This window comes from Primulina eburnea, chromosome 18 (assembly GCF_022965805.1).
Source record: "Primulina eburnea isolate SZY01 chromosome 18, ASM2296580v1, whole genome shotgun sequence".
In the NCBI taxonomy this organism is placed as follows: domain Eukaryota; kingdom Viridiplantae; phylum Streptophyta; class Magnoliopsida; order Lamiales; family Gesneriaceae; genus Primulina; species Primulina eburnea.
Genome location: NC_133118.1, coordinates 31,453,759 through 31,477,751, shown reverse-complemented (window position 1 = coordinate 31,477,751; position 23,993 = coordinate 31,453,759). Strand labels below are relative to the sequence as shown.

At 33.8% G+C, this 23,993-nt stretch overlaps 2 protein-coding genes and 1 pseudogene across 2 annotated transcripts; all 3 read left to right on the top strand.

Moving 5' to 3' along the window:
- The first annotated feature begins 44 nt into the window (after positions 1-44).
- LOC140820323 (auxin response factor 2A) lies at positions 45-5,293 on the top strand. The gene is made up of 15 exons (XM_073180669.1): positions 45-443; positions 541-656; positions 949-1,044; positions 1,118-1,174; positions 1,268-1,423; positions 1,505-1,589; positions 1,901-1,991; positions 2,075-2,239; positions 2,533-2,652; positions 2,784-2,859; positions 2,957-3,128; positions 3,241-4,160; positions 4,234-4,424; positions 4,539-4,734; positions 4,949-5,293. Exons 1-14 carry the CDS (start codon positions 353-355, stop codon positions 4,714-4,716), a joined length of 2,514 nt encoding a protein of 837 aa, XP_073036770.1. The 5' UTR covers positions 45-352; the 3' UTR covers positions 4,717-4,734; positions 4,949-5,293.
- Positions 5,294-8,136: 2,843 nt separating this feature from the next.
- Positions 8,137-11,759, top strand: LOC140819837 (glutamine synthetase cytosolic isozyme-like; annotated as a pseudogene).
- Positions 11,760-18,216: 6,457 nt separating this feature from the next.
- Positions 18,217-19,927, top strand: LOC140819980 (nudix hydrolase 17, mitochondrial-like). The gene is made up of 5 exons (XM_073180272.1): positions 18,217-18,517; positions 18,778-18,898; positions 19,021-19,104; positions 19,202-19,330; positions 19,424-19,927. The coding sequence occupies exons 1-5, from the start codon at positions 18,426-18,428 to the stop codon at positions 19,631-19,633; spliced, it is 636 nt and encodes a 211-aa protein (XP_073036373.1). The 5' UTR covers positions 18,217-18,425; the 3' UTR covers positions 19,634-19,927.
- The last annotated feature ends 4,066 nt before the right edge of the window (positions 19,928-23,993 follow it).

The window sequence follows — 23,993 nt, the reverse complement described above, 5'->3', positions numbered from 1 at the left end:
CCGTGTCCACACCAGTTTTGGACTCCTCCTCTTATCGACAAGCCTTGTTTCTCTCTCCTCACCAATTAGCTATCAATTCTCCCATACCATTTAGCTTCCCATGCTTTAAGATATACTTTCGATACTTGCAAACGCACGCAGGGATACCCATCAAGTTTTCTTCCGAGATTTCCTCTCAGTTCTTGTGGAATTCCTTTTCAGTAGAGGGACGAACACGCGTTTCGTAGTGTGAAGTACCTGTTTATTCTCTTTGTTGAAGGCTGAGCAGTGTGGATTTTTGTGGGTTTCGCGTGATTCTTTCTGGGAATTATTGGGGGATGAGAGATCTGATTTGAAATCGGGGTTTTACGAAATGGCTGCTTCCGAGGTGCCGATCAAGGACTGTAACGAGGTTAATGATTGTGATTCCAGGCCGGAAATGGGGAGCCTCGGCACCGGAAAAGGTAATTGTTGTGAATTTGTGTTTGTTGTTTGTTTCTTTGTTGTTTTGGTGGGTTTCCTCGACTCCAATTTCTCTCTTTTGTTGGGGTTTTTCTTCAGCGGATGCTGAGATGGCGTTGTACACGGAGCTATGGAAGGCCTGCGCCGGTCCTTTAGTAACTGTTCCTCGTAAACACGAGCTTGTTTTCTATTTTCCTCAGGGTCACATAGAACAGGTTTTTCTCTAATTTCTTTTATGTTCTGTTTTGTAAAAGTGTGCCAGTTTTCTTTCTCATCTTATATTGATCTAAGTTAATTACTGTCTTCTTTACCTCGTTTCTGATTTCGGGCCTTTTACAATACACGAGCAAGTGGGTTTGTGCTGATTTTTTGTTCACGGAATGTATGTTTTGAGGAGCATCAAAGACATTTTGGAGGTTGATTTAAATGGGTTTGGAAGATATTTTTCCATACCCGCTGTATTTTAGTTCTGCGCTCGTAATTTGCGGGGTGTTTTGTTTTGAATAGGTGGAGGCATCGACTAATCAGAGCGCAGACCAGCAGATGCCGGTGTACAATCTTCCTTCCAAGATCCTTTGCAGAGTGGTTAATGTAGATTTGAAGGTATCTGGAATTTTTGTGTAGTTTACCCGTTTTAATGACTTTATTTTGAGTTGCGTGTTTTCTGTGTGATTAGGCGGAACCTGATACTGATGAGGTGTTTGCTCAAGTGACTTTGATGCCCGAACCTGAGGTAAGAAAATTGTCTGTTCGTGTAAATGTATCGCGCATTGGATTTTGATTTAGAGGTTTTTTGGGTTAATTCTAAAGAAGTTTAGTGTTGCAGCAAGACGAGAGTGCAGTAAAGAAGGAACTTCTACCCCCACCGCCACCATGTTTTCACGTTCATTCTTTTTGTAAGACCCTTACTGCATCAGATACAAGCACACATGGCGGGTTTTCGGTGTTGAGACGGCATGCTGATGAATGTCTTCCCCCGCTGGTTAGAATCAATGAACCTGAAATTTGTTGAGTTTCTGTGGTCGTTTAACGGCTGTTACTGATAGTTTGATTGCTTTAATAGGACATGTCAAGACAACCCCCCACTCAAGAATTAGTTGCCAAAGATTTGCATGGGAATGAGTGGCGATTCAGGCATATTTTTCGTGGTAAACTTGAAGTGATCTGTCTTCATTTTTTATTACCTTCACTTAAGTTTACCTTAGCTTATGTTTTGGAATGATGTCTCAAATACCAAATTTATGTACCAAGATAAATTAATGCTTTAGAAACAGATACTATCAGTTTTTTTTATGGAGTAACAGCCAAAATAAGCGTGAAGACAACATAATATCGACTCTGAATTTCTCATAACCTCATGTTGTATCATTGAAGTTTCTCCAAGTATATTAACTCTTGAAGCATTGCATGTCTCTTCTGAGAATGGGATGATGATATTTTGACGAATTCTGTCATACAGGCCAACCTCGGAGACACCTCCTTCAGAGTGGTTGGAGCCTCTTTGTTAGCTCAAAGAGGCTCGTCGCTGGGGATGCTTTTATATTTTTGAGGTTTGATTTGATGCTGATAGCTTCCTATGCAGCTTTCTGCATCATTCTTTATCATGTTTTAAATTAGTGCTCAATATTTTCAGAGGGGAGAATGGAGAGTTGCGGGTTGGGGTTAGGCGTGCCATGAGACAACAGGGAGTTGCTCCATCCTCGGTAATATCAAGCCATAGTATGCATCTTGGTGTTTTGGCGACAGCCTGGCATGCCGTTCAGACCAAAAGCATGTTCATTGTATATTACAAGCCCAGGTATGTGATTTGACTTCACCCCTTGTCTTTGTGCTGTTTTCCCAAAAAGGTACATCTGAAAGTACAATCAGCTGCTTCTATGTTGGCTATGATCACATCAACTTTGTTATCGGAAAGCATATGAATTTGCTGCTGTCAAAATGACATTTGAGATGTTGAAATTCTTATAAACCTAGATAACTTACTGAGTGAATAGTTGTAGAGTGGGCTGCTAATAGCTAGTGGCCGGTTGCATATTTGCAACTCTTCAAAGCTCTAATTTTTGTCCATGTGTTTACCATACTTTATCACAGGACCAGCCCAGCTGAGTTTATCATTCCTTTCGATCAGTACATGGAGTCTGTTAAAAATAATTATTCGATAGGGATGAGATTCAAAATGAGATTTGAAGGTGAAGAAGCTCCAGAGCAGAGGTAGGCGGTATTCTTAGTATTTTATTTTTTGAACAAGTATTCTTAGCATTTTGAATGTTGATATGCGATATTTATTATAAATGCAGTGGGCATAGTTTGTGTGTTTTTACCAATATCAATTAATTTTGTAGGTTTACTGGAACTATTGTTGGTATTGAAGATGCAGATTCCAGAAAGTGGGCTGAATCGAAATGGAGATGCCTAAAGGTAACAAATGTCATTAGTTTGTGACTTAATCCCCTGTTTTTCCAAAAATCCCTTCATTATCTCAGTTTTGACATTTCATCTCTCAATTGTGCTGAAGGTGCGGTGGGATGAAATTTCCACAATTTCTCGACCAGATAGAGTTTCACCTTGGAAAATAGAACCTGCTCTTTCTGCTCCTGCATTGAATCCACTTCCAGTGCCCAGGCAAAAAAGGCCTCGTTCAAATGTTTTACCCTCGTCCCCCGACTCTTCTGTTCTTACTAGGGAAGGTATGTTACTTATATTAGTCTGCTTGAAGATATGCTATTGCCGTTTTTGCCAAATCTTACTGGACTACTGGTGATTGAAACTTGTTTCTATTATAATTTTTCTGTAATGTAGGCCCATCCAAGATGACAGTAGACCCTTCACCTGCAGTTGGGTTTCCAAGGGCCTTGCAAGGTCAAGAATCATCGACCTTGAGAGGCAGTAATGAATCAGATTCTTCTGAGAAGCCATTACTACTATTCAATCCCTCATTTGACGATGGGAAGATTGATGCCTCTGCTTCAAGAAGATGTGGGCCAGAGAAGTGCTTACCTTTAGGGAGGCCCGAGTCCTCGTTCAGGGATCTTCTTTCAGGTTTTGGGGTGCAGGTTAATCCACCAGGTGAATTCTGTTTGCCTCCTGGTGATCAAATGACTACAAAGCGTCTAGCACAAGTGCGTGAAGATAAATTTAGCTTAATTGGGAACATGTGGTCTACAGTGCCTTCTGGTTTCTCACTTAATCTGATGGATTCAAGCTTAAAGACCCATGGACAAGGTGCGGATACTTCTTATCAGACACGTGGGGATGTTAGATACGGTGCTTTTAGAGAATTTTCAATAAGTAATGATCCCAAAAGTGAGAATCAACAAGCAAACTGGTCGATGCCGCCTCCTGTTTCATCATTCCTCCAAATGTCGTCCCAATCGAGAGAGCTGATTCCCAAGTCTTTATTCACAAAACAGCATGATGCCATGAAACTAAATGAAGGGAGCTGTAAGCTTTTTGGTATTTCTCTCATAAGTGACTCCACGCCTTTGGATACACCAATGACACAAGCCAATGTGATAGAACCATTGGGTCACATGCAGAATGGTAAGCATGTTCATCAGACACCTGCAATTAAATCTGATCAGTCGTCTTCTGATCAAGTGAAGGGAACAAAACTGGTGGATCCATTTTCCACTAGTGAGCAGGATAAGCCATTCAAAACCTTCAATACTGTATCTAGAGACAGAGAAAGGCATTCTGGTTCGACAAGGAGTTGCACCAAGGTTTGCAACTTAACCACTTTTTTTCTCTCGTGAAATCTTTCACTTTTTAATGAAAATTTTCCTTAATTTATAGGTTCACAAGCAGGGGACTGCCCTTGGTAGATCTGTGGAACTTGCCAAGTTCAGTAACTATAGCGAATTGATTAGTGAATTGGATAATCTGTTTGAATTCAATGGTGAACTCAAAGCTCGGACTAGTGATTGGCTCGTTGTGTATACTGATGACGAAGATGATATGATGCTTGTTGGAGATGATCCCTGGGAGTAAGATTTCCTTCGAAATTTATGTGTTTAAGTAGAAATTTTGAACACACCTTGTTTACCAATATTCCATGCTATCACTTGCTCCTTACTAGCGGTTTCTGATGTTGAAAACAGAGAATTCTGTGGGATGGTCCGCAAGATATTAATTGTTACAAAAGAGGAGGTCCAGCGTATGAATCCAGGCACCTTGATTTCGAAAGGAGAAGAAACCTCATCTGTTGCTGAAGGAACAGATGCTAAAGAAATGAAGAACATACCCACAACTTCATCATCAAACCTGGGAGATTTCTAGGTGTTCACCTCTATTCTGGTACGCATCTTACTATCGTAAAATGATATGTTTAGGTGATTTGTGATGAAATAAGTACACGCTCTTGATTTTCATCGTCGGAGGGTTTTCACACTAGGGAGCGGGGGTGACACTGTGACCTGTTTCTCGTGCATGGACACACGTTGATTCGTTTCTTTCTCTTCCATCAGTTCTTATACCATGCTTCTAACATTTCACCTTTACAACCTGACAGATATATAAAGGAGAGGAATATATCCATCTAACTGGTTACAATTTTGGGGACACCGAAAAGAAACGCTTATGTGATGAAGTTTCGACGACGCAATGTCTAGTATTTTTATACAATTTTGGTGCCAACATATGGTGCTCTATGTTTGATATACGTACGTAGTATACAACGCGGTAGAAGTATCATTACTTTCGCAACCATTTGGCCTGTAAATATGTATTTGCCAATTCCCCAGCAGATATCTTCGATCTATGTAATTAAGAAGTGCTACACAGAGCCAAGTGCATGTCTTGGTCTTTCCTCTTGCAAGTATTATTAATGATATGATACCTGTAGCGCTTTCATATTTGATCCTCTGTTTCCAACTTTTACTATAACGTTGTCAAATTCAAGCAGCTAATACACTTGATCAAAGTTTGGGATCTTTTCGGCATGGTAACGAGTTTAATGAATCCGACCCATACCCAACCAATCCGTGCGTATACGCCCTACTCAGATGTTTCAGAGTCTGAAACCAATCTTTCACAGGCTTCATCTTTATAAATCCCTGCTGCTAGATGATATCATCCATTGTACTTCACATTCTTGCCAGTGGATGCAAGTTTTATGCTTCTTTTCTATGAGTAGTTGTATCACTGTATTTTTTCCTCTTCCCTGAGTGGTAAATTGCAAACAATCGTCATACTGAAAGTGAAAGATCCTCCACTTCATACCTTAACCATACCAAGTCCATGAATAAACTATCCATATTCAGTCCATACGAACATAATCGCTTGCTCGTCGTGCCTCTGTGGTCTATATGCGCTCTGATCATTGTTTCGTTTTAAATGTTCGATCAGTTGTGTGGTTGTATCGCCATTATCTTTATAACATTCAAGTTCCACACAAGTCTTTGAACTTAAACTAATTAATCGTCGTCATCAACGGTGACGAAGACAAAGTTTTACAGAAGGATGAAAGGAAGACATGAATGAATCCCTGATCCTGCTGGCTTCAAGAAGAATACAAGAACAAAATCAAGTTGGCCAATAATTTCAAGGCAAAAGCCAAGAGGAAACCAAAAGTTATTCTGTGCTTTAGTTTGCCTTTCTGGTAAATCCTCAAGAAACTGAATTAGGACCCATTTACCAAGGTTCTCTTAATTTTGTATTAACTAAAACCTTTATTTATTGAATAATATTATGATTATAACGATGCAGTACTCAATTAAAGTAGAATTTTATTGTTTAAAAACCTTAAAACGTCTTGATACCAATAGAAATGAGCAGAGGACACGACCACTGTTCTTAATTTTTGTATATAAACCCTAATTTTATGAAATATAATTTGATTAAAGATTGCTAGTACTTCAAATTCTATGTAGTTGCAAAGGTAGTAGTCGTAAATCGTACTCTTCGGACAGGTTAAAAAATAATTAAAAAAAATTAGAATACTTCCCACAAATTATACATGTCCAAATAAAACTTAACAAAAACTGTGTAAAACGGTCTCACGGGTCGTATTTTGTGAGACTGGTTTTTTATTTTGGGTCATCCATGAAAAAATATTATTTTTTATTGTGAATATCGTAAAGTTGACTCGTCTCACAGATAAAGATTCGTGAGATCTTCTCACAAAAGACTTAATCATTAAACTTAATTGCAATTTGCAGATAAATAAAACTTTGTCATAAATAAATTATATCATCAACCATCATCACTTTTTTTAATGAAGATTTTTTTTTAGGAAAATACAAATTCCATCTTTATCGAGTCATTATAACTCTGGATTTTACGATTCGAATATCTTTTTCAAATTTTACTTTAGGGCCTCAAATTCTATAAACATTACTGAAATAAATGGATTCCCTTGGCTATCTATATGTAGGAGTAGGTTTGGATGAATGAGAGGAATATAATGTATGGTTGGCCATTGAGGAAATATTCCTTGTTGATTCCAAGTTGGATTTATATTAATGCCTAAATTCTCATAAAAGATTCTTTGGAATTTACCTTATTATACAGAATCATGAAAATATACACGATTTTTATATGAAACTTATGGCTCGGAAGAATTTGTTATAATTGAATTTCGAACCTCAAATGAGCTATATGTAATATGCGATATGATGATATCCATGGATTTTTGAGTAGGTTTCTTGTGAGACGGATAAACCCTACCGATATTTACAATAAAAAATAATATTCTTAGCATAAAAAGTAATACTTTTTCATGGATTACCCAAATAAGAGATGTGTCTCACAAAATACGACTCGTGAGACCGTCAAACACAAGTTTTTGCTTGGATTTTTTATCCAAATATTAATGTCACCGAATCATACCAAATTTAAGCGTGGATTTTACTCTCAATCAACATGCAATATTCCATCATTTGATTTTGATTTTGATTTTGATTATTGAATATCATTCATTGCCATATAATACACGATCGAAGAAGATAGGAAATAAATTGAAGCCTATTTAGAATCAAAGAATCTATAAATTTTCGTGGGAATTTCTTTATTTTCTCAAATTGCTTTCTTATTCCTTTTGCCTTTTGGATACAGAGAGTGACCGATTGATGAGATGTTAGAATAAGGATAATATGCTCACATTATATCTAATGATTTAATTTAAATTTGGACATGTGAGATCTATATATTTTTATAGACACGCCTTGTCCAAATCATTTTTGGACTTTTAGATTTTATATTAAGGTATTACTCTTATGCTAATATGATCTCAACCTGCTTAGACCAAGGAATTTTGTATCTAACTGATTTTTTGTAATTGTTTTAAATTAAAATGATAAATAGTAGATGGTCTTAAAATTTATGAAACACTTTCTCCGTCGAACATGTGTTTTTTTGTCTAATGTTGTATGTCCAATTAATAAAGTTTACAAACTACTGTATTAACTCGACAGTGTTATAAGCAGAGGTGGAGACACATGCTCTTATACCCGACTGACCCAATTTTTTTTAAAAAAATTATATGTAGATTTTGTATAATTTTGAAATAATATGATATTAGCCCGGTTATATCAATTTAAAATATTAAAAGATTCTAGAGTTTAAAATTCTAACGAGAGCAGAGACTCCGTCACTAATTACAAGCATGTGACTGCATGCTAGTTTGGGGAAAAAAAGAGAATATAAATTTGTAAATGCTTCATATTTTTCCACGCCTTGAAATGGCTATAAAATGCTCATTCGTCCACTTTTTTACATATCCGAACCAACCATTCATCATCTATTGGCCAATTCAAAGGGTGCTATATTGTTTAGTGTTCTTTTTTTTTTTTATTATTATTTGCAGGAGGAAAAATGTCGCTGCTCAATGATCTCATCAACTTGAACCTCTCAGAAGTCACTAAAAAATCCATCTACGAGTATATATGGTCAGTTCTTTCGAGTTTTCCTTTCTATTTATCTGTTTTTGCCCCATTTTTTTGTTGTTTTGATGCGTGAGGTTTGATTTTTACCAGCTTTGGGTTTGCGGGCTTCGTTTATTTCTTTTGTTTTTCCCCAGGAAAATATGTTTAACATTGGTTGTTTTATGTTCTTGCATGATGAGATTTCCAAAAAGGTTGGAGATTTAGTTTCTGGATGAGGTGCAGTGGTGTTATACCGCATGTTTTTACTATGTAGTAACCTTAAATTTGTGAACTTTGTTGGGTTCATGTTGATTTGATGTCCATGTTCTGTAACTTTGTCGAAGTGGTCATCTGTTATTTCATTTCAGACGATTTCTGGAGTTTTTTTTCTATGTAGAACTCATATTTTGGAGGAAAAAAAGGAAAAATCAATGAAATTTGAATTTTTCTTGTTTTGAGGGGAGTGAATGATGGCTCCTGTTCCTCCACCCCCGTTTCGAACTGTGTCTCGATTCACTGAGACGTTTACATTTTCTCATGTGTATGTTTTGATCATTTATCAGGATTGATGCGTTTGGGAAGCTCAGAAGCAAGGCCAGGGTACTTTTTTTCCTTACCGCACATTAGTAAGTTGAAAATATAAAGTTCTCTGTCAAGTTTGATTGTTCATTTCTTGTGCTGTGAATCAGACTCTACCTGGTCCAGTTGCTGATGCTTCAGAGCTTCCGAAATGGAATTTCGACGGTTCCAGCACTGGTCAAGCCCCTGGTGCAGACAGTGAAGTTCTTATTTAGTAATGCTTCATTCACCTTAAGTCCTCCACTATGATCCACCATTTTCTTTGTTATATTCAAGTATTGAAAAGTGGAACTAGAGATATAAGTTATGGGAGACATCAGATACAATAAAAATTTAAATTTTGGGTTGTTGGAAGATTTTGAACATTATTTCCAAAGGAAGTGGAAACATGTTCTTGTTCTGTTTTTATGCAGCCCTCAAGCGATTTTCCCCGATCCATTCAGGAGAGGAAGCCACATGCTTGTAAGTCCCATCACTTGATATCCTAGCACGACGACGAAATTATACTCTTGTGCGAGTTAGTGAAAATAAACTGATTTATTGTGTTCATTTTCCATAGGTCATGTGTGATACTTACACTCCATCTGGAGAACCTATTCCCACAAACAAGAGGCATCGAGCTGCTCAAATATTTAGCGATCCTAAGGTTTCTGCCGAGGTACCCTGGTATGTTCCTTATTCCTGTTTCTTTTACATTTTTTCCAAGATTCTGTTCTAAAATGTTATAGAAACAATCTGGCATTGAACAATAAAGAACTTGGATGCAATTCAATTGAACAAAGTTGAAGAGAATAACTTTTATTGATCGAAGAAAAACTCTTTTATAATAGAGAAAAGATCTCACACTCGTCTCTCAATTTCTCTTAGCAACAATTAAGAATAAAACAAGCAACACAACTAACTCCTAACCCAACTAGAACACTTACTCCCGAGTCCTAATCCTACTTGGACTCTTAGGCTAGTTTCTCGCAATTATCCATGTTGCAACAGATTCCATCTTGATCCATTTGTGTGTTTTCTTTCCAACAAAATCTAAATTTTTAACGTAAAATTATAAAAGTGCAGGTACGGTATCGAGCAAGAATACACTTTGTTGCAGAAAGACGTGGTCTGGCCTTTGGGCTGGCCAGCTGGAGGGTTCCCCGGACCACAGGTACTGGAGTGACATTTCCTCGATTCTTTATCATGTTTTAGCATTTTCACGCTACTCGTGATCTAGTTGTTTGTATTTACTGGATTCGGAACTGACTTTACGGACATACCATAATCTTCCCTTGTTGTTTCAGGGACCATACTACTGTGGGATTGGTGCCGATAAAGCATATGGCCGTGATGTTGTAGATGCTCATTACAAAGCATGTCTCTACGCCGGCATAAACATCAGTGGAATAAATGGAGAAGTTATGCCGGCCCAGGTTAAAAAAACATTATAGCATCCAATAGGATATATCAAAAATAATATTTTGGTGTTTCAATGTTGTTTTCGCCGTCAAATGTGCTCATACTTGCGCTTCTGTTGCTCAGTGGGAATTCCAAGTCGGGCCATCTGTTGGTATCTCGGCAGGTGACCAAATATGGGTTGCTCGTTACATTCTAGAGGTACGCACTCTACCCAAAACCTGGCTTTCTGTTATTTTTTTCATCTCAAGTACTATTCTTGGATTCATCCTATATTTGGTCAGCTTCAACTGCACCATTTTTCACACATTCTTGAAATCTTGACAGCGGATTACTGAGATAGCTGGAGTCGTCCTCTCGCTGGATCCCAAGCCCATTCCGGTTAGCACTTTGTGATTTACCATACACATGGTATCACTCAAATCTGTGGTGATTTTCATGGTACCGATGTTGTCTTTTATGTGACAGGGTGATTGGAATGGTGCCGGTGCTCATACAAATTACAGGTTCAGTTCTATCATCCATTATGTTCTTTCATCTCAACTTCTTTAACCCTGTCATCATAGTCAATATTCCCTTCATGCTCCTTAAGCAAAACGTATATGAAAATATTCAGTACAAAGACCATGAGAGAGGATGGAGGCTATGAAGTCATCAAGGAGGCGATTCGTAAGCTTGGTTTAAGGCACAAGGAACACATTGCTGCGTATGGAGAAGGCAACGAACGTCGTCTTACAGGAAGGCACGAGACTGCCAGCATAGACACATTCTCATGGGTATACCATTTAGTTCTTTTATACCTTCTTAAGCTCAAAACTTGTTAACATGCTAAAAACTATGGTATGGTTTCTTCGGATTTATGATTCGGAATCGAGATATAATTTGCAAATATGAAATTGTTATTTGCCCACTTCCTATAAACTTTTGAGGCTTTGGGAATTGGCATCTGATATACCTTGCTTCAACACCTTGCAGAAAAATTCCAGTTAAATGGGGGGAAGTTGTTGGTATTTATCTATATGGTTATGTAACTTACTTATATTTTTAGTGCAAACTAGTACAAGATTTCGAAAACTCCGAAATTGGGAACACTTCTCCCACTAGCCTTTCTCATATTTTGCCCTTGCTTGTTTGAGTTTCTTGAATTTCTTGTGTCTTGACAGGGTGTGGCAAACCTGTGGAGCATCCATCAGGGTCGGTAGGGAGACCGAAAGGGATGGAAAAGGTTACTTCGAGGATCGCAGGCCTGCCTCAAACATGGATCCATACGTTGTCACTTCTATGGTCGCGGAAACGACCATCCTTTGGAAACCATGAGATATCAGTCGAACCTTTGTCCAAAAAATGGCTTGGTGTTTAGATGAAACTAAACACCTAAGTACTAAAACAGTAAAACTATTCATAATCTGTTTCCTTTATTGTGTATTTGATTGCTTTCTGCTGCAATTCCCTTATTTACAAATACCTGTGTTTTACAACTTATCTGATCAGAATTGAATTATTGTTGTTTATTACATTAGTCTAATCAATAAATCAAGAAACTAGGTTGTGCTGTTATAGAATTTCAAATGTTTTTAGCAAAAAAATGCTTGCAAAAAATATGAGCCAAGTTTGGGTATTAAGAAATCACAGAGTATTTTTATGTTCAATCTGATCATAATTCGAGAATTGAAATTTTCTTCCACTTGGGAACAGTGGAGAATACAGAAAGATGCAATAGTTTGATGCCAAAAAAGTTCCTATCATTTGATGTCTCGACCTCCATTATCACAACCTTTAGGTGTCTTGTTTAAAGAATGAAAAGGTTTTGTGAAGATATTTTGTGAGACGGTTTCACGAATGTGAGACGGGTCAACTCTACCGATATTCACAATAAAAAGTAATATTCATAACATAAAAAATAATACTTTTTCATGGATGATCTAAATAAGATATTCGTCTTATAAAATACGACCCGCACAAGTTTTTGCCAAAGGTTTTTTGTGAGACAATAAAATGGATTGGACCGATTCACATCCGTAGTAAAAAATAATATTTTTTAACGTAAAAAGTAATATTTTTCATGAATCGATTTGTCTTACAAAATTACTTATCGATAAAATTTGTCATGAAAAATTGGAATCTTGATTCTTTCAACAAACATATAATGTGACATTAATCACATATTTTAATTAAAATTCTACCGCATAACATGCTCCAAGGTCCCATCGTGTCCTAGCTAGTGGCACGCACACGGAAAACAAAAAATTATTGTTCATTTTGATTGTATTTTATGTAGACGTGTTGTCAAGGTTGAGGTTTGGTCTTGTATTTTTCATTTTTTTGGGGTTTTTTTTTGAAGTGTTTACGTGCTGTTAATTGTCCATCATCGATTGGATAAAATATATGAAAGTTGTATATATGGTCTTGAACAATCCTCTCCCTTGAGCTAGCTTTTGGGGTTGAGTTAGGTCCAAGTTCTAATCTTAACACATGCACTCTATACGTAAGCGTTAACTACATCGGCATCATGTTAAAAAATATCGAAATTGAAGAAAACTCTAAAATAGAATACTACAACTAAAATTAAAAAAATTTCAAAACAAATAAATGTAGATAAACAAACATTGTAATTTCCCTTGATTTAAATTCAAAGAAATTATTTCGAAAAGTAACCAAAACCATTTGCAAACCCTTTATATATACTCTACTCCCACCATCATGCATGTCCATATCCAAGAAACACTTGCATGTGCATGCTCTAAGAATAGGCACACAACATTCAAGGACGATGAGAAACGGCTTTTTTTTAAAAATATAATAAATTTAAAAAGTTTTTATAAAAATATTGTAATTTGAAAACGTTTACAAAACTATGGCAATCCGTGGGAATCTGCTCCGGATTCTACAGCGACGGTTTTTTAATCCGTCGCCATTAGCGACGGTTTGTCATCCGTCGCAACGAGCGACGGCTTAAAACCCATCGCCCATAGCGACGGTTTAATAATCCGTCGCTATTGGCGACGATTATTAACCGTCGCTGTTTCTCTGCCCCTTTCCTTTTATATTTTTTTTATTTTGTTTTAATCCGGTGCAGTGAAATCCGGATTGTACTAGTTTTATAAACACTTTCATTTTATAACATTTTTATAATGTTTTATTTAATTTATAATATTTTTAAAAAAGCCGACAAAATATTGCATGATATTACTGTAAATAATAATATTGACTGCGTGCGATTAATGTACTCCGTTAATGTCTAGACACAATTTTTTTTAAAATTTTTTACCACTAACAACAGCGCATATAAACATGCACACTTTTAGTAATACTATTAACGACGTGTTTTTATTGTGCGTTGCGAAAATTGCATATGTAATTTTAACAGCACAGTAAATTGCATAGTAATATCCGCAAAATGCATTTATGTGTGCTGTTAAAATAACATATGCAATTTTCGCAGCGCACAATAAAAACACGTCGTTAATAGTATTACTAAAAGTGTGCATGTTTATATGCGCTGCTGTTAGTAGTAAAAAATTTTAAAAAAAATTGTGTCTAGACATTAACGGAGTACATTAATCGCACGCCGTCAATATTATTATTTACAGTAATATCATGCAATATTTTGTCGGCTTTTTTAAAAATATTATAAATTAAATAAAACATTATAAAAATGTTGTAAAATGAAAGTGTTTATAAAACTAGTACAATCTGCATTTCACTGCACCGGATTCAGACTTATTTAAAACAAAATAAAATAGAAAGGGGGAAGAGAAACAGCGACGGTTAATAATCGTCGCCAATAGCGACGGATTATTAAACCGTCGCCTATGGCGACGGGTTTGAAGCCGTCGCTATTTGCGACGGATTAAAAAACCGTCGCAAATGGCGACGGCTGTAAACCGTCGCTGTAGAATCCGGAGCAGATTCCCACGGATTGCCATAGTTTTGTAAACGTTTTCAAATTACAATATTTTTATAAAAACTTTTTAAATTTATTATATTTTTAAAAAAAAGCCATGAGAAACACACACTTTCATGATGTCAGATTAAGTGTGAAAGCGTCGTCTGACAGGTTAATTTTATGAAATTGATTTTTCGATCTCTCGACACCGACTCATGAAAATTATTATTTTTTATGTCAAAAATATTATTTTTCACTGCATATATAGATTGAGTCAACTCGTCTCACATATATCGATCCATAAGACCATTTTACATGAGACATACTCAAATGTAAAAAAAACAAAAAAAAAACTCGTGGTCCATATTAAGCACGCTTAACGCCCAATAAAGAGCAAAACCAAGATTATGAAAACTTTCATATAGATTTCGAACAATTAGAAATTTTTTCCTCTAAAAGAATTTGGCCTCATTTGTTTCTCACCAAATTAATTAGCTCCATAATCACTCAAAAGATGTGTTAGATTGAGAAGATGAGTCGAATCCAATTTAGTAAAAAATAAATGATATTTGAATATGTCTTTTGTGAGACGATCATCGATCCAATTTCTACTTAAAATGTAGAATAATATTTTTTAAAAACAAAGTAGAGATGGAGATTTGTCTTGTAAAATCAATTTTTTTAAATATTAAAAACCTCTTCGTTTACTTTTGCACTTTAATTTCGGTAGACCCCTTTACGACAGGTATATTTATTGTGGGCTGGTAGGCCATTGTCTTTCCGAAAGAATCAAACAAAAGGGCCGATATATGATATTTTACTTAGTCAAAAGCCTAACCTTTCCCAATTATTATGGCAAAATGAAAGGACAATAATTTGATGCCAAACGAGTGATTGCCATTCATCCCAAAACATTAATTATCTTTTAATTAAATATTCTCTTGAAAAATAAGTTTTTGGTTTTATTGAAGTCGATTATATAATCCTTTCAAAAAAAAAAGTCGGTTTATATAATAAGTTTATGTGTTTGATTAAGCGTCGTTAAGTGAGAGTGATATTGAAATATGCCAGCCGCAAAAGAGGTATTATGATCTGGTTGGTTTTCTACTGCATACAATTTTGCAATAAATCCGCAAATACTAGACAAAAACTTGTTTGAAACGGTCTTATGGGTCGTATTTTGTGAGATGGATATCTTATTTGGATCATCTATGAAAAATTACTACTTTTTATGCTAATAGTATTACTTTTTATTGTGAATATCGATAGAGTTGATCTGTCTCACAAGAGACCTACTCCAAATACTATGACAAGAAGGTATTTTTATATTTAGATAAACTCAAATGTTCTAAAATAAGGACAAAGTCAAAGTTTTCATGGAAGAAAATAACAAACAAGGGAAAAAATTCTCACAATTTAATCCATTATTTGACAGTAATATCTTAGGAAAAAACTTGTGTGAGACGGTCTCACGGGTCATATTTTGTGAGACGGATCTCTTATTTAGATCATCTATGAAAAAATATTATTTTTTATACTAAGAATATTACTTTTTATTGTGAATATCGGTAGGACTGACACGTCTCATAAAAAAATTCGTGAGACCGTCTCACAAGAACCCTACTCAATATCATAGTGTTGTTGAACTCTCGTTTCTAGATAACATGCATATTTTTAGAAGACTGCACACTGGTTTTTTTAGCTAATCATGGCCCCATTTTTGACATTTTCTAATCTTCTAAAATTATTTATTTCTAGAAATTATAAATATATTTTATTCTAGAATGTGAATCCTTCAAAGATCAGCGAAAAAAAATTTAACGGGCCTCTGGGAATTTGACATTTTTATCCCATTGTATTCACAATTTTGACAATTAATATTTTAAAGTCTCTTATTTATAATAATAATAATTATTAAATTTTTAAAAGTCGAATTGTGCACTTACTAGATGCCCCCTATTTATTTGACATTTTTCTACTCGTGTAACAATCTTCATTTCTAGAACTATTAGAATTTTATTGTGTAGGGTTTTTTTTTTTATAATTTTATTATAAAAAAGCGATGCGTCGAACGCACTTGGTTATGTCTTTTACGCCAAGTTTAGATCGATCCATTTGAAATTATAAATCATAAATCGCTTTGAATTCTTCAAGTGAATTTAATTATGACGAGTTTTAGATTTGATCTTATTTATTTTAGGAAATTTACAAATTAAGATCGATTTAAATAGATTTTAAGTCGATGTTAAAATCACTGCTCAATTAATCATATATCTTAAAATAGATAAATTCATCCATGCCAACGTAATATGTTGGAAAAAAGTGTAATTTATAGACCCCATAAAGTTGACATTGTCTAATACCACAAGTGCATAACATAATTAATTTCACAAGGAACTTTATCATAAGAAAGGATCCATTCTTGATGAAAAGTGGAAAATTTCCCATTTACATTTGTGCAATTAAATGTTTATTTATTCACTTACATATAATTTTAGAATTTGAAGTAAGTTTTCAATAAAAGTGCATATAGAGTAGATCTCTTGTAAGACGGTCTCACGAGTCTTTATCTGTGAGAACGGGTCAACCATATCGATATTCACAATAAGAATTATACTCTTAACATAAAAAGTAATATTTTTTCATGGATGACCCAAATAAGAGATCCGTCTCACAAAATACGACCCATAAGACCGTCTCACATAAGTTTTTGCCTATATAATATTAGAGTCTAGACAAGATACATCATCATCATGGTTAACTCAACTCTTAAACATATGTAGAGTATGGTGTTATAAGTAATTATTTTACTCCACTTTTCTCTCCTTAAAATTTTCACTTTTCTCTTTTAAATTTTTTAATATATTTTATCGTCTCCTAATTTTATTTTTCTGGCTCCGTCTCTGACAACAGTTTTCCCACTATTATTATTAGATTAAAAAGGTGGTGATTCTAGGTAATTGCATATAATTAAGATAATTAGTTAACAATGGCCCCCAATTAGTTATTAGCTATGTGAGCCATTTGCTGCTCCTAGTGGTAGGGCGGTGTGACTTTGAATTGAAACCAAGTTCCCCATTGAAAAGTAGTGATCAATAATAGGGTTTCTTCGCCCTTTGGTCCCCGAGCTATACGAAAATACCCGTTCGACCCCTACGAATATTCAACATGTTAAATACTTTGTCCCAAAATAAATTTAACTAAATAAAAGTTAAGCTCATGTAGTCTATTCATTGCACATATGCATGCATTAGAAGGACTTGATTTTGTGTTTTCTATCATTCACGGTTTTGGTACAGATTCATTCGACATATTGAATTTGGCATGACGGTACTTCGTGTTCATATCATCTAATAATTTATAAGTTAGGTCGATTGGTTTGTTGTAACGAGTTAATTGTATGTGAAATATAAAAGTATTTGTCAAGGTGTTTTAAATATTTCAATAAAGTTTCAAATTGTTATATTTAGAAGTGACACATTAAACTTTGAAAAATAGTTCCAAACTTTTCTAATCGAATTGAAATAAATACAAGTATTTTCATGATGGAGTTCGAGTTCAGCTCGATGTTTCTAATCGATTCAAAACTAAAAAGATAAACTACTTCAGACATGAGTTCAGCTTAGCTGAATGTCTCAACTCAAGTTCAACTCGGTTTAGACTTAAGACGAGTTTGAATGCAAAAGTTATAACTTAAAAAGAACATTTCGTGATGGATAGATGTTTTTCGCAAAAAAAAAAGAGAAATCGGTGGGCGGAAACGTATAATAACCCCTTCGTAAGGGGCTAAGTGCAAATTCACAAATACGGGACAGACATCCATTTCCTCATCAATATACGCTTTCGTTTCTAAGACGAGCCGGTTCCCAATGGCTGACACGTCCACGCAAGAAAGTATTTACGAAATATTCAAATAAACATACGAATCTTATACTATTTCAAGAAAATCATATATTCACACGCATTAACCAGGAAAAATACAGCAAATCATGGAGTTTTGGGGCCCATTAATTGATGCCTCTTCTCCTATAAAGCTGAGTGGACAGGATGATTCATCGCATTAGTTATCCACAGCCCATAAAGACAAATTAACTACCCGCCATTAATTGAGTTCTCTCGCAGATAATTAACTGGAGATTTTTAAGTTTGTTCCTTGAACGGTGTGGAAAGATTGATCCCGTGTATTCATTCCTTTTAGCCTTCTTGGGAAGTTATTGAGATTTGTTTCTCTGTAAAAAGATAGGAGATTTGATTGATTAGTGATGACCATGCAAATCAAGAAATTGGTGGCTTTACCTGCCCGCACAGGCAGACATTTGCAGCGTTACAGCCAGGGTTTTCGTCTGGTTGTCGGGTATTTTTCTTGAAACCCTCTGTTCTCTTTTGAAGAAAAGAAAAAGTTTTGAGATTTTATTTTACCCAGCAAATCTTGAGAAGGGGTTGCTGGTTCTGTTGAAGTTGGCGTTTGTGATTGAAAATGATGACTGAGGAATTTTTTTTTAAGCTTCGAAGATGGAACTTTTCTTTGTTCTTTGATTTGCTGATATACAATGATTAGCTGAAAATGATGTATATATTTGTCTGATTATCGCTTCCCTTCGACGAATTGTGCAGATGTATCCCCTACAGATTCAGGAAAACCAACAAATCACCCCAAAACCACGAGATTTCAATTGATGATTTGGAGGTTCTTTTGATTAGCTCTCAAAAGAGTCCAAGAATGATGTTTCCTAAGGTAGTCTTGATCGCATCTTATCTTAGTTAAACTTTGAATTAAAATAATGAGAAAGACAAGAATTTGTAGTTATTTAAGACCATCTTTGGTTTGAAACTGATCTTTTGCAATGGAATTTTCAGGGTGGTTGGGAACTCGATGAAGATATCAGAATGGCTGCTTCAAGAGAAACCATCGAAGAAGCCGGTGTAATCGGCTTACTCGAGGTGAATATCTCGCCTTCTTGTAGAATCATTGAACCATGTTTATGTACATAAATTCTTTTGTGATTCTAAAGATTTCCTGGTTGCCATTTTCTTGCAGGATAAATTAGGCGAATGGGTTTTCAAGAGCAGAAGCCAAGATAAATACCACGAGGGATCGATGTTTCCCCTCCTTGTCACAGAGGAACTCGATGTCTGGCCGGAGAAAGATGTCCGCCAACGAGTTTGGGTAAGATTCAGAGTACTATACAATTCAATGTCATATCACGTGTGATGATGATCTCTCTCTCTAACATGTCATTTGATCCTATGTATGATACAGATGTCTGTGAATGAAGCTAAAGAAGCATGTGCACATCCTTGGATGAAGGATGCATTAGAGGCCTTTGTCTGTCGATTTTCGGCTCGGACGAGGATGGTGGAAGAGCCTCTGATGTTGCCTAGACTAGGATCTTGCCGAGTGGACGAATTGAGATTGTGCAGGAGGGCTCAAAATGGGGATGATGATGTTGATCGTTATTTGATTAGTTGATCTATTAGACTATAATCCCACGACTTTTCGAGGGTTGGGTTGTTAACTTTGCGGCATACTAGTTGCTGTAATGAATTTGAATTGGTAGTATAAAGAGGTAGAGTTGGTAGAGATTATGTACAGCTTCATTCTTGGATTCATTCTTGGATTCATTCTTTCTTTTACTACACGAGTCTTGTCATAACTCGAGTTCGAGTTCGAGTCCGAGATTACTTCGTGTGTAAGCAGTTAGGGTGACTTGTATATTAAGAATGGTAACTTACATTATGTGTATTAAAAGGTTGCTTCTGTCCATGATGTTGTTCATTAACATTGAATCAGTGGTTTTTAGGCCTATTTTCTAGACAATTTAGAAACATAGCTTTCCTTTTTCTAAGATTGAATGTTAGAAAATTACATATAAAATTTTTTAGTATTTTTTTTTATCATATAAAATGAACTTTGTACAATCCAAATTGGTTTCATTGCCAACTGCTTTGCCAATGGGAACAAGGAATTTGAGGTGGGAACAATGTTCTTTCTACAAAACCAGTTCAAATATTTAATGTCCAGATTTCTAGTTTTAGAGAAGTATAAAACTATACAAAGTCTTCTTTTTTTAATAAAAAAACGACACTTTTATAAAAAAAACAAAAATTCACGTGTCAATTTCGTGAGACTAGTCTCTTATTCGGATCATCCATGAAAAAATATTTTAATGTCAAAAGTATTATTTTTTATTGTAGATATTACAAAATTGACTCGTCTCACAAAAAAAAATTTGAAAAAAAAAAAAAAAAACTAAATCTAGAAACCTATTTAGATATGTGTATAAGTAATAGTAATAAACTAATCCGACTCGAATTACGTGCAACCAACTCAATGAATAACCTATTTGTTGGGCCGGCACAACAAGATATGGGCTTTTACTAACTTGGGTTCATAATCCCTTTCTTCGTTGATGATACGGCCCTACTACAGTTAGGGGTGATCACGGTGCGGATTTACGGTTTTTTTAAAAAATTCAAACCGAATTGCCATATGAGATCGGCTAATATTTTGAAAAATTTGTTGCGGTTATACATGAAAAATTAGCCTTACGGTTTTGAGCGGTTTCAAGCGGTTGCGGTCGGTTTACGATTTTTTTAATGAAAAATATTAGAACATACATATATTCTAATTTATTTGAAAACAACAAGAATATATTTGTCTTCAAATATAAAATATAGTTCAAAGCATATAAAGATCAGAATAGATAAAACAATAATTAAGATTCAAAATTAAATTAAATATTTAACAACACAATACATTCACAACAAAAATAATATTTACACTATTTTATCTTTTTTTTACTTTCAAACTTCGAACAAAATATTATAGCAAAATAAATAAACACTTTAAAAAAAAAAAACTAATATGAAGAATAATTAAGAAAATATAAGTTTTATTTGTAAGAATAATAAGTTTGAAGAGAGTTGAGATATACTGAATGATGACTTCTTTTATTTGAATATGTTTAAAATTTATTATAATTCTAGGCCCAATATTATGGTATGCGGTTTAGAAGGTGGGTTCTTGGCAAAAAAAAATAAAAAATCAAACCGTGTATGCGATGCGGTTTATGATTAATATTTTTTATCGCGATTTTTATAAAATATTATGGAAAACGGTGAGGTGAAATTCGGTTCAGGCAGTTTGGGCGGTTAATAAAAAAATTTGATCTCTCCTAACTATAGTAGTAGCGTTTATTATTACATGTTACACTATATTATGTTTGAATATAAATATTTTTCAAATGTATATTTGAGATATTTGTAATTTTGATTTTTTATTTTGTTAAATTTTAACATAATGCGATATTAACATGCATAATATCATATCAGTATTCTCAATAAAAATTCATGTCACCCTTTTCTTACAACAGATCCGAGGGAAAAAGCGTCGCTAAATTTGTAGTCTCTATTATTTCATATATGACGACAAGACCGAACTAAAACACAATACATTTTTTTTATTAAGTGTGATTCGTTACAAAGCTAAGAGTGAAATTCGTTATCATAGAAAACTCAAAAATCCTAAATAAAAGCAAACATATAAAAATGGTATTTTATAGCATTTTTCCTAGATAAAAAATTTTGGGGCCTAATATTTTGAGAAAGTTTTTTACAAAACAATTTCACGAATTTTAATTTGTGAGACATATCAACCCTACGGTATTAACAATAAAAAGTAATATTCTTAGCATAAAAAATAATAATTTTTCATGGATGATCCAAATAAGATATCTGTCTCACAAAATACGACCCGTGAGACCGTCTCACACAAATTTTTGCCTAATATTTGAGGCTATAGCAATTAGTTAAGCCATCGAGTCTCCCACAAATCAAAGGGTTTCTTACGAAATATAATATGTTTCGAATTTCCATATTAATCGACAAAATCTTCGTTGGATAATCTTGATTATTCTGACTTCTCCACTTTATTATATAACTAACATTTAAAATCGACAAGTTGTGACGTTCCAACTTCCCAATTTGGGTGAGAGTTTTGTCAATAATCTCTTGACTGAGAGATTAAACAAACATAAAAAATCATAATTTATGAGACGTTGTTACGAGTAAATTTTATGAGACTAATATTCTATTTGATTCACAAATGAAAATATTATTTTTATGTAAAAAATATTATTTATTATTGCAAATATAAACATGAACCATTCATTTTATAGATAAAAATTTGTAAAATTCGCTCACAATATATTTAATAACAAAAAAGCTCACTTAATTGTGAATTACTAAAATAATTTAAAATTAAATGAATTTATTTATACACAAAAATCAAATCTTTTAGTCCCACATACATATTATTCCATATGGGAAATTGATTTATTGTATATTTTTTATTTCAAGATAAAATGATCAGAGAGAATCTAATAAACAAAAAAAAATAAAAATAAATAATTAATTAATTATCAAGAAAACTTTGACTCGGTTTATTTTTATTTACGTAATATTATCGTAATTTTCTTCTCATTTATTTTAGCTTAGAGTAATCCACAAATTAATTGATTGTGATTCACGTTTCCCAACACCAATTAACTGATAAATTGTATAATTCACTATTCACACCGAATTCAATAAACTTTTGATTCAACCAATAAATTCCGAAAGAGAATTTGACAGTAGAAAATAGCAAATTTAAAGAAAATTAAACATAAAACTAATTGGGTGTATTTAATCCAAAGTTTTGATGATTTTTAATAATTTTTTCAAATTATTGACTTTTATGGATTTGATAAATTTTTATTGACTTGTACATAATCTCATAGATTTATAAACTGATTTATATGGATTCATATGGACTTTTTTTTCAGATTTTTATTGATTTTTATAGAATCTCACAAATTTATGAGGATTCATGTAGACTTTTTTGCAAGATTTTTGTGAAATTTTTTTATAGGATTTTATAAATTTTGTACTTAATTATAATATATTATTTTTATTAATTTCTTTGAATTAATAATTATTTGAATTAATTATAAAATACATCAATTGATTAATCTGTAACCTTGTTTTTAAATTGATAATATACATGTGAAAAGAATATTATTTATCATTATGTGGATACAATTTTGTATAAAAATATCATAGCTTACATATTAATTGAAAATGCTAAAAAAAAATTTAAAAAATCATGGTTGTTGCGAGACTATTCAATTATTAAGAATTAAGCGTCATTTTTTTGGGCCATCTTATATTATTATTGAATATTACATTAATTTGTATATAACATAAATTAAAAATCATAAAATCAATTCTAAAATTCAAAATTTCATATTAAAATAAAAATTTATTAAATGAACAAAATATGAAAATTGTATAGAGACACATTTCGAAAATTGGAAAGATCGATAGAAATAGATGAGAGAAGAGAAGATAAAAGAGATGTGTTGTGAAGCGACAGAAGGAGAAATAAATAGCTTGTGTACGAGTTAGAAGTTTTAAAAATCCATCCAAATCTTGGGTTAAACCTAATACAATTTTTGAAAATTTATAGTTGTACTTTAGGCTTTAATGTTTGTATATTAATGAATTTGATGAAGTTATTAAAAGTCTATTGAATTGAATACTTCTAGACTTTTATTGAGTTTTAAAATGTCGATGTTGAATACCACTTGACTTTTTAAAACCTATGAAAGTTTATTTTGAATATTACTAGACTTCTATAAAGTATGCAAAAGTCTTAATTGAATATATCTAGATTTTTCAAATCTACAAAAGTCATTAAAAGTCAATAATTCTCCTACATTGAATACACCTCCCTAAGTAACAAGAAGGGGAATATGTTTTTTTTTACCGTTTCACGTATTTATATTTACAAT